At 43.6% G+C, this 12005-nt stretch overlaps 1 protein-coding gene across 5 annotated transcripts in view; it reads right to left on the reverse strand.

The window, feature by feature from the left end:
• The window catches only part of ltn1 (listerin E3 ubiquitin protein ligase 1), a 169624-nt gene that overhangs the window by 12888 nt on the left and 144731 nt on the right, over positions 1-12005 (reverse strand). For 3 of the 5 annotated variants that reach the window (XM_068040504.1, XM_068040501.1, XM_068040505.1), the window contains 2 exons: positions 7147-7318; positions 6127-6347 (listed from right to left, as the gene is read on the reverse strand). In XM_068040504.1, coding sequence (XP_067896605.1) covers positions 6127-6347; positions 7147-7318 — 393 coding nt within the window. The remainder of the gene's footprint in view (positions 1-6126; positions 6348-7146; positions 7319-12005) is intronic. The other 2 variants (XM_068040503.1, XM_068040502.1) reach the window with 2 other exon arrangements.

The following is a 12005-nucleotide window of genomic DNA, read 5'->3' on the forward strand; positions in this document are numbered from 1 at the left end:
AGAGCGAACATATCTAAACACCATTCCTGTCGCAACTGAAGATGTTCCAGGGTTCATAACCTTTGAGCTGCAGAGGCAACACCTTTTCGAGCCACTGCTCTGCACCTGTGGAATTTGAATTATGTTTCTCTGGGTGCACGGTGGCGCGGATTTCAATTTCTGAAGCAACCCTTCACAGGGATTAAGATCAAGCCTGCCTAGTGCTTCAGCCAACTGTTTGGCTTTTTTGGGCTAGAAGAGGGTCACTGGTAAGCACATCTCTTCCACGCGCATTTCGAAACCAGCACAGAAGTGCCTCTTCAACTTTCATCCTTACCCTTGCACTTCCTTTTCCTTTGGATTGGAACTTTGATGCTAGTGTTCAGTCTTTCATGCAGGTAGGCGACAGCAGATTTTGGAAGATCAAGGTGCTATGCTAGGTCGCGCTGGCTCATCTTGGGCAGCTCATCCATTTTGTTCACAAAGTAGATTTTCGTGATGAGGGTCATGGGTTTCCACTTTCCAGCCATGTTCACTGCTGCAGTTAGTGCTGATTAGCACAAACTTTAACCCAACACTACTTGGAGGGGATTAATTATCCAAGGTAACTCAACAAGTTGCGAATATCTGATTAAATAGCTGAGTCTGTGAAAATAGCTGGCATGCTTAATACATTACAGACAGTTCCTTAGTAATTGATATCTTTGGTATTTGATATGGTTACTGTTAATTGCCCAGTATAGACTGTTGCATGCATTAAGAGTATAAGTGGTGGGGACTATATCAAATAGCCCATTTATAGACAATAAGCAGCATCTTTGGAGATCTCTGGGAATTAATAACTTTAGAACTTTATCATTTCATTTACTTCAAATCAGGAGGAGTACCAGGCATACCTAAAAATGAGGTGTCAACCTGGCAAAGCTACAAGACAGGACTACATGCATGCTGAACAGCAGAAGCAGCATTCTAAAGACAAAGCTAAGTGATCCCACAACCAATGAATCAGATCAAAGGTCTGCAGTCCTGCCAATCCAGTCGTGAATAGTAGTGAACAATTAAACAACTAACCAGAGGAGGAGGCTCCAAAAACATACCCATCCTCATTGATGGGAAAGCCCAGCATGTCATGCAGAAGACAAGGCTGAAGCACTTGCAACCATCTTCAGCCAGAAGTGACGAGTGGATGATCCATCTCGGCCTCCTTCTGAGATCCCCTGCATCACAGATGACAGGCTTCAGCCAATTTGAGTCATTCCACATGATATCAGGAAATAGCTGAAGGCACAGGATAGAGCAAAGGCTATGGAATTTGACAACATCCTGGCAGTAGCACTGACGACTTGTGCTCTAGAAATAGCTGCGCCCTTAGCCAAGCTGTTCCAGTACAGCTACAACACTGGTATCTACCTGACAAAGTGGAAAATTCCAGTATGTCCTGTCCACAAAAAAAAAGTAGAACAAATCCAATCCGGCCAATTACAGCTCCATCAGTCTCCTCTCAATCATCAGCAAAGTGATAGAAGGTGTCGTCAACAATGCTATCATGTGGCACTGATTCAGCAACACTCTGCTCAATGATGCTCGGTTTGGGATCCACCAGGGCCACTCAGCTCCAGACCTCATTACAGCCTTGGACCAAACATGGACAAAAGAGCTGAATTCCAGAGGCGAATTGAGAGTGATTGCCCTTGATATCAAGGCAGCATTTGACTGAGTGTGGCAAAAAGGAGCCCTAGCAAAACTGAAGTCAATGGAAATTGGGGGAAAACTCTCCACTGGTTGGAGTCATAACCTAGCACAAAGGAAGAAAGTTGTGGTTGTTGGAGGCCAATCTTCTCAGCCCAGGACCGCTGCAGGAATTCCTCAGGGTAGTGGCCTAGACTCAACCATCTTCAGTTGCTTCATCCAATGACCCTTCCTCCATAAGATCAGAAGTGGGGGTATTCGCTGATGATTGCACAGTGTTCAGTTCTATTCGAGACTCCTCAGATACTGAAACAGTCCGTGACTGCAATCAGCAAGATCTAGACAACATTCAGGCTTGGGTTGATAAGTGGCAAGTAACATTCATGTCACACAAGTGCCAGGCTATGACCATCTCTAACAAGACAGAATCAAACCATCTCCTCTTGACGCTCAACAGCAGTACCATTGCTGAATCTCCCACCATCAACATCCTGCGGGTTTCCATTGATCAGAAACTTAACTGGACCAGCCACATAAATATCGTGGCAACAAGAGCAGATCAGAGGCTGGGAATTCTGTGGTGAGTAACTCACCTCCTGACTCCACAAAGCCTGTCCACCATCTACAAGGCACAAGTCAGGAGTGTGATGGAATACCATCCACTTTCCTGGATGACTGCAGCTCCAACAATATTCAAGAAGCTTGACACCAACCAGAATAAATCAGCCCACTTGATTGGCACCCCACAGAATACCAGCGCACAGTAGCAGCAGTGTACCATCTACAAAATGCACTGCAGAAACTTGCCAAAACTCCTTCAACAGTACCTTCCACACTGCAACCTCTACCACCTAGAAGGACAAGGACAAGGATAGCAGATGCTTAGGAACACCACCACCTACAAGTTCCCCTCCAAGCCACACACAATCCTGACTTGGAACTATATCACTGTTCCTTCTCTGTTGCTGGGTTAAAATCCTGGAAAGGTACATTCCAACAAGAGCGAAAGGCAAGGGAACCAAAGCCAAGGCTCCTTGGATGACAAGGGAGATAGAGAATATGATGAAAACAAAAAAAGAGGATGATGCATGTCAGGTGAATTCTTCAAGCGAGAATCAAGCCAAATGCAATAAGTTGAGGGGAAGTGAAGAAATAGCAAAGAGGGAATATAAAATAGAATGGCAGTCAACATAAAGGGGAGCCCAAAAAATTGCCATCAGCATGTAAATAGTAAGCAGGTAGCAAGTGGTGCTTGATGCCTGTTAGGGACAAAGAGGGTGATATATGCTCAGAGGCACAGGGCAAGGCTAGAATACTTAGTCGGCACTTTGTATCAGTATTTACTGAGGAAGAGGATGCTGACAAAATATTAGTAGAAGCAAAATTGGTAGAGGTAATGGATGGAGCGAAAAGTGGTTGGAAGGATGTACTGGAAAGGCTGGCTATACTTAGAGTGGATAAGTTGCCTGGTCCAGATGGCTTGCATCCCAGGTTGCTAAAGGAAGTGGGAGTGGAGATAGCAGAAAGGCTTGCCATAATCTTCCAATCTTCCCTAGATATGAGGGAGGTGCCAGAGGATTGAAGGGTAGCAAATGTAACACCCTTATTCAAGAAAAGGTGTAAGGACATTTCTAGTAACTACAAGCTGGTCAGTTTAACAGCAATGGTAGATCAGATTTTAGAAACGATAATCAGGGGAAAGAAATCAACAGTTAATTCAGGAGAGCCAGCACGGATTTGTGAAAGGCAGATCGTGCTTGACTCATTGATTTTTTTGAAGAAGTAACAGAGAAGGTTGATGAAGGGATAGCAATGGACATTGTCTATCTGGATTTTAAGAAAGCACTTGACAAAGTACCACATAAATGGCTGGATAACAAAAATTGAGGCTCTTGGAATAGGCGGGACAGTGTCAGCTTGGATAAAAATAGGATTAAGGACAGAAAACAGTGAGTTGTGGATATATATATAGATATAGACAGCACGGATTTGTGAAGAATTTTCCTCCACGCAAGATCAGGTGACAGGTTGTCCAACCTTGCCCGCCTAAGAACGAAGACCAAAGTACGGAAAGTCCTCATCAGGGAACTCCTCTTTGCTGACGATGCTGCATTAACACCTCACACTGAAGAGTGTCTGCAGAATCTCATCAACAGGTTTGCGGCTGCCTGCAACGAATTTGGCCTAACCATCAGCCTCAAGAAAACGAACATCATGGGACAGGATGTCAGAAATGCTCCATCCATCAATATCGGCGACCACGCTCTGGAAGTTGTTCAACAGTTCACCTACCTAGGCTCAACTATCACCAGTAACCTGTCTCTCGATGCAGAAATCAACAAGCGCATGGAAAAGGCTTCCACTGCTATGTCCAGACTGGCCAAGAGAGTGTGGGAAAATGGCGCACTGACACGGAACACAAAAGTCTGCGTGTATCAAGCCTGTGTCCTCAGTACCTTGCTCTACGGCAGCAAGGCCTGGACAACGTATGTCAGCCAAGAGCGACGTCTCAATTCATTCCATCTTCGCTGCCTCCAGGGAATCCTTGGCATCAGGTGGCAGGACCGTATCTCCAACACAGAAGTGCTCGAAGCGGCCAACATCCCCAGCTTATACACCCTACTGAGTCAGCGGCACTTGAGATGGCTTGGCCATGTGAGCCGAATGGAAGATGGCAGGATCCCCAAGGACACATTGTACAGCGAGCTCGCCACTGATATCAGACCCACCGGCCGTCCATGTCTCCGCTTTAAAGACGTCTGCAAACGCGACATGAAGTCCTGTGACACTGATCACAAGTCGTGGGAGTCAGTTGCCAGCGATCGCCAGAGCTGGCGGGCAGCCATAAAGGCGGGACTAAAGTGTGGCGAGTCGAAGAGACTTAGCAGTTGGCAGGAAAAAAGACAGAAGCGCAAGGGGAGAGCCAACTGCGAAACAGCCCTGACAACCAATTTTACCTGCAGCACCTGAGGAAGAGTCTGTCACTCTAGTATTGGCCTTTATAGCCACTCCAGGCGCTGCTCCACAAACCACTGACCACCTCCAGGCGCTTACCCATTGTCTCCTGAGACAAGCGGGCCAAAGAGAGAAGAGAAGAGAAAGAGAGATATAGACATTTGAATACTAAGTAAAATTTCAAAGTTTGCCAATGATACTAAACTTGAAGGTGTGGCAGACAATGAGGATGACACAAATCGACTGCAACAGGACATAGATCGGCAGGCAGAATGGGCAGAAAAGTGGCAGATGGAATTTAATACACAGAGTGTGAGGTGGTGCATTTTGGCAGAAGGGATAGAGAGAGGCAATGTAGACTAAAAGGCACAGTTCTAAAGAGTGCACAGGGACAGAGAGATCTGGGGATTCATGTGCATAGTTCCTTGAAGGAGGCAGGACATATTGAGACAGTAGTTAGCAAAGCATATGGGATCTTGGGCTTCATAAATAAAGGTATTGAGTTCAAAAACAGGGAAGTTATGCTTATCCTGTATAAAGCTCTGGTTAGGTCACAACTATAGTATTGTGTCCAGTTTCAGTCACCACACTTTAGGAAGGAGGTGAGTGAGGATCCTTGAGAGGGTGCAGAGGAGATTTACCAGAATAGTTCCTGGGATAAGAGATTTTTGCTACAAGATTAGGTTGGAGATGCTGAGGTTGTTCTCCTTGGAGCAGAGGAGATGAGGGGAGATTTGATAGAGGTGTACAAGATTATGACAATTTAGATAAGGTAGACAAAGAAAAGCTGTTCCCATTAGCTGATGGTACAAGGACTAGGAAACACAGGTTTAAGGTTTTGGGCAAGAGAGGCAGGAGGGTGTGAAGAAGAACTTTTTTATGAAGTGAGTGGGTAATGACCTGGAACTTTTTGCCTGAGGGTGGTGGAAGCAGATGATGAATGATTTCAAAAGGAAGTTGGATGGGCACTTGAGGGAAATAAACCTGCAGGGCTACAGGATAGAGTGGGGGAATGGCACTAATTGGATTGCTCTACAGAACAGGCATGGACTCAATCGGCCGAATAGCCTCCTTCTGTGCTGTAATGACTCTTAGGTACTCCCTTCCTAACAGCACTGTAGGTGTACCGACATCATATGGACTGCAGCGGTTCAAGACGACAGCTCACTACCACCTTCTCAAGGGCAATTAGGGATAGCAACAAATGCTGGTCTTGCCAGCGATGCTCACATCCCTTGAAAGAATTTTTAAAAAATAAACCAAAAAGAGATGGAACGATCCTTCCAAATTCAGTTCAAGCACAAGAATTTCTCTAGTGTTTGTCCTCTACAATTAACTGAAATTAACCTAATGAAAGGAAGCAAGGATTCACAGCCTTTTACAAAGTAAGTATTGTGTTGTTTACTGAACTCCAAAGGAGCAGGTGCCCATTATTTTTGTAAAAAGTATTGTGAACACAAGTTTTCACACAGAATTCTGAATATATCAAAAATGATCACTAACCACCATGCTCTTGAATGTTTGTGTACTGGTTTGCACGGCTGCAATTTCCTGTGAAGAAAGAATGCTGCTGACATATCTGCTGGTGTATTTATCCACTGTGCTGGACACACGCTTGTCTTGACTATTCCACCAAAGTCGAACTGTGGCTGGCAAATCTTCCAATACGCTATAGTATACAGCACAAGCCACTTTGGGAACCTCTGTGTGTAAGGCTTCTGTCTCTAGCAAAAAAAATGACATTAATTTGATATTGATTAAAAATTATGTTGAGAATTAAAGGTCAAAATTCTAATTATTGAAAAAAACTTTTCTTTTTTCAGTGAGCACACTGTTCCATTTATACATCAGTGAAATTGATTTTTCAATATTTTATTGTTGCCCATGAGAATTGATATAAAAGTACACTGATTTATCATTCTTTTATTAATTGCATTTCTGGAATAAAGTTTAAAATGGTTACATCCTCTACTTTGGTGCAGCCATATTACTACAGAGATCACTGGACCAAAGTCCAGTGCAGATTGATTGGATATAACAATTTGCATTTATATAGCACCTTTAGTGTAGTAAAACATCCCAAAGTACTTTACAGGTGTGTAATCAGACCAAAGAAACACTAGGACAGGTGACCAAAAGTTTGGTCAAAAGGTAACTTTTAGGGAGTGTCTTGAAGGAGAAAGGTGGAAAAACTTTTGGAGGAAATTGGGGAATTTAGGGCCGAAATAGCTGAATATTAATAAATCTTTGAGTCAAGGCAGATGATGATCGAGAATTGTTGCACAGTGTCATATGGTTATTAGAAAATGGAATGACTGTGATGATAAACTAAGGGCAAAAGAAAAGGGGCACTTCATCAGAGCCCTGAGATGTTGTCAACAGCCTAAATAAACTAAATTTCTCAGATCTCTATATTTATTCAAACACCAGCTTTTAGGAAAATTATAAAATGTCAGTGAGCCAGCCAGTGCTGGTTTAAGTGATTCTAGAATAAATTTCTTCTATCTTCATTTCTTTTTATACCGTGGAGAAGGATGGCATGTTTCTCACTGAATAGCGTCCGTAGTCCTTTACTGGTAGAATCAGCAGTCTGTCCAGGAATAGTTGGATTTTCTGGCATGAGTCTGAAGAGATGTTGCAGTAATTTGTGTAAGCATTTACTCTTACGAAGGTATGTTGCATATATAGCCCGCAGCTAGAAAACAAGAACAAAAAGTCATCCTATGAAAATTTTAGAGAACTGCTGTGCGCTATTTTGTTTTTATCATCTTGCCATATGAAAATGGTAATGTAGTTACAATCATTTCAAGTTTGTAAAATTTTCCATTTTGTAAGTAGTTATCCATTGTAGTACATAATTTATTTCTTTTCACTGGAGTATGCTACTTACCCTAAAATTATAAAATGACTTTAAACAGTTCCGCCATTTCAGAGATCCTTTTCAGCGATTCATAAATATTATACTACTCACAAAACATGATCAACACGTGTTACAATGAACAGCATTTCTCAGAGAGAAAAGTTAAAAGAGTGGTTTGTTGAAGATGGTTCAGTGAAAAATGGGAAAGATAAGCTTTAAACATAAAACTCAAGTTATGAAGTGGCTTGGAAATAAGCAATTTTTTAATGGAACATAGAGGAGACATAATTCAAACTGTTAAACTGAAAAGTGTACACAGTGTAGTACTTTTTTTTTTAAAACTTGTGATCACAAAACAAGTGCACAAGAATTGGCAAGCCTCAAGTTAAAGATTAGGAAAAAAGTTCGACTCCCATTAAAATCAGTTCTAGACATGACAGGAATTAATGCATCTTTCTTACTCAGTAACTAAAGAAAAAACTTGCATTTATTGTACCTTTGACATCCAAAAAACTTTACATTTGTCAAGTGTAATCACTATTGTAATGTAGGAAATGCAGTAGCCAAGTTGAGCACAGCAGGGTTCCACAAACAGCAATGTGATAATCTGATGGATTAGTGATGTTGGTTGAGATATAAATATTGACCAGCACACGAGGAGAACTTCCCTCCTCATCTTCAAATAGTGCCACTTGATCTTTTGTGTCCACCTAAGTGGATGGACTGGATAGGGCCTCAGTTTAATGGCTTCTCTGAAAAATGGCACTTGTGACTGTGCAGCGCATTCTTGGTATTGCACTGTGTCAGACTAGATTATGTGTTTAAGTCGCTCGAGTGAGACTTGAACCCAAAACCTCCTGACTCGATGGCAAGTGTGCGATCACTGAGTCAAGGCTGACACCTTGATGTAATTTGTTTCAATGCTTCCATTTTTGGACAGTTTCAATTTTATACTTATGTATTATATTTACTGGCAGGAAGCCCTCAGCTATGTCAATTATTTTACATTTCAATGCACTAACATCAGCATATTCCCAGGCTAACACCTTTAAAACTTCATTGGTGTTAAAGTGTGGTACCATATTTCTTTCCAGACCAATTCCTTTGAGCGTACAAAAGTAAATAGGAAGATAGTGCAGCTGAACAGTTGGTGTAGGAGGGAGGGTTTCAGATATCTGGATCATTGGGATCTCTTCAGGGACAGGTGGGACCTGTACAAGAAGGATGGGTTGCATCTAAACTGGAGGGGCACAAATATCCTGGCTGCGAGGTTTGCTAGCGTCACTCGGGTGGGTGTAAACTAGTGTGGCAGGGGGGTGCGAACCAGAGCAGTAGGACAGCAGGTGAAATAAATGAGGGGGAACTAGTAAATAAGGCCAGTAAGACTAAGAGGAAGAGCAGGCAGGAAGATGTTGCTGAGCACAGTGGGATTGGTGGTCTGAAGTGCATTTGTTTCAATGCGAGAAGTATAACGGGTAAGGCAGATGAACTTAGAGCTTGGATTAGTACTTGGAACTATGATGTTGTTGCTATTACGGAGACTTGGTTGAGGGAAGGACAGGATTGGCAGCTAAATGTTCCGGGATTTAGAAGCTTCAGGCGGGATAGAGGGGGATGTTAAAGGGGTGGGGGAGTTGCATTACTGGTTAAGGAGAATATCACAGCTGTACTGCGGGAGGATACCTCGGAAGGGTCATGCAGCGAGGCAATATGGGTGGAGCTCAGGAATAGGAAGGGTGCAGTCACGATATTGGGGTTTACTACAGGCCTCCCAACAGCCAGCGGGAGGTAGAGGAGCAGATATTGTGACAGATTTTGGAAAGATGTAAAAGTAACAGGGTTGCAGTGGTGGTTGATTTTAACTTCCTCTATATTGACTGGGACTCACTTAGTGCAAGGGGCTTGGATGGGGCAGAATTTGTAAGGAGCATCCAGGAGAGCTTCTTGAAACAATATGTAGATAGTCCAACTAGGGAAGGGGCCGTACTGGACCTGGTATTGGGGAATGTGCCCGGCCAAGTGGTCAAAGTCTCAGTAGGGGAGCATTTCGGGAACAGTGACCATAATTCCGTAAGTTTTAAGGTACTTGTGGATAAGGATAAGAGTAGTCCTCGGGTGAAGGTGCTAAATTGGGGGAAGGCTAATTATAACAATATTAGGCAGGAACTGAAGAATTTAGATTGGGGGCGGCTGTTAAATCAACATCTGACATATGGAAGTCTTTCAAACATCAGTTGATTAGAATCCAGGACCGGCATGTTCCTGTGAGGAAGAAGGAGAAGTTTGGCAAGTTTCGGGAACCTTGGATAACGAGGGATATTGTGAGCCTAGTCAAAAAGAAAAAGGAAGCATTCGTAAGGGCTAGAAGACTGGTAACAGACAAAGCCCTGGAGGAATATAAAGACAGTAGGAAGGAACTTAAGCAAGGAGTCAGGAGGGCTAAAAGGGGTCATGAAAAGTCATTGGCAAACAGGATTAAGGAGAATCCCAAGGCTTTTTATACGTATATGAAGAGCAAGAGGGTAACCAGGGAAAGGGCCCACTCAAGGACAGAGGAGGGAATCTATGTGTGCAGCCAGAGGAAATGGGCGAGGTACTAAATGAGTACTTTGCATCAGTATTCACCAAAGAGAAGGACTTGGTGGATGATGAGTCTCGGGAAGGGAGTGTAGATAGTTTGGGTCATGTCGTTATCAAAAAGGAGGTGGTGTTGGGCGTCTTGCAAAGCATTAAAGTAGGTAAGTCCCCAGGGCCTGATGGGATCTACCCCAGAATACTGAGGGAGGAAAGGGAAGAAATTGCTGGGACCTTGACAGAAATCTTTGTATCCTCATTGGCTACAGGTGAGGTCCCAGAGGACTGGAGAATAGCCAATGCTGTTCCTTTGTTTAAGAAGGGTAGCAAGGATAATCTAGGAAATTATAGGCCGGTGAGCATTACGTCAGTGGTAGGGAAATTATTAGAGAGGATTCTTTGGGACAGGATTTACTCCCATTTGAAAACAAACGAACTTAGTAGCGAGAGGCAGCATGGTTTTGTGAAGGGGAGGTCATGTCTCACTAACTTGATTGAGTTTTTTGAGGAAGTGACGAAGATGAATGATGAAGGAAGGGCAGTGGATGTTGTCCATATGGACTTCAGTAAAGCCTTTGACAAGGTCCCTCATGGCAGACTGGTACAAAAGGTGAAGTCACGCGGGATCAGAGGTGAGCTGGCAAGATGGATACAGAGAACTGGCTCGGTCATAGAAGACAGAGGTTAGCAGTGGAAGGGTGCTTTTCTGAATGGAGGGCTGTGACTAGTGGTGTTCCGCAGGGATCAGTGCTGGGCCCTTTGCTGTTTGTATTATATATAAATGATCTGGATGAAAATGTAGCTGGTCTGATTAGTAAGTTTGCAGACGACACAAAGGTTGGTGGAGTTGCGGATAGTGATGAGGATTGTCAGAGGATACAGCAGGATATAGATCGGTTGGAGACTTGGGCGGAGAAATGGTAGATGGAGTTTAATCCGGACAAATGTGAGGTAATGCATTTTGGAAGGTCTAATGCAGGTGGGAAGTATACAGTAAATGGCAGAACCCTTAGGAGTATTGACAGGCAGAGAGATCTGGGCGTACAGGTCCACAGGTCACTGAAAGTGGCAACGCAGGTGGATAAGGTAGTCAAGAAGGCATACGGCATGCTTACCTTCATCGGTCGGGGCATAGAGTATAAAAATTGGCAAGTCATGCTGCAGCTGTACAGAACTTTAGTTAGGCCACACTTAGAATATTGCGTGCAATTCTGGTCGCCACACTACCAGAAGGACATGGAGGCTTTGGAAAGGGTACAGAAGAGGTTTACCAGGATGTTGCCTGGTCTGGAGGGCATTAGCTATGAGGAGAGGCTGGATAAACTCGGATTGTTTGCACTGGAACGACGGAGGTGGAGGGGCGACATGATAGAGGTTTACAAAGTTATGAGTGGCATGGACAGAGTGGATAGTCAGAAGCTTTTTCCCAGGGTGGAAGAGTCAGTTACTAGGGGACATAGGTTTAAGGTGCGAGAGGCAAAGTTTAGAGGGGATGTGCGAGGCAAGTTCTTTACAGAGAGGGTGGTGAGTGCCTGGAACTTGCTGCCGGGGGAGGTGGTGGAAGCAGGTACGATAGCGACGTTTAAGAGGCATCTTGACAAATATATGAATAGGATGGAATAGAGGGATACAGTCCCCGGAAGTGCAGAAGGTTTTAGTTTAGACTGGCATCAAGATCGGCGCAGGCCGTATGGCCTGTTCCTGTGCTGTACTGTTCTTTGTTCTTAAACATAAATTACAAAAAGCAAAAAGAAAACAAAAATAGAAAAATCTGTAAAAACACAGGTCAACAATTATGAAGAATCATTTTTGCCACATACCCTTCCAGACATGATCCTAAAACGTTGACTGTTCTCTTTACAGATGCTGACTGACCTGATGTGTGTTTCCAATTTTTTTGTGTTTTAAAAAAAACGGCTGCGTTTGTTGACAATGCAGCCACTCGGTG

This window comes from Heterodontus francisci, chromosome 10 (genome assembly GCF_036365525.1).
Source record: "Heterodontus francisci isolate sHetFra1 chromosome 10, sHetFra1.hap1, whole genome shotgun sequence".
NCBI classification, from domain to species: Eukaryota; Metazoa; Chordata; class Chondrichthyes; order Heterodontiformes; family Heterodontidae; genus Heterodontus; species Heterodontus francisci.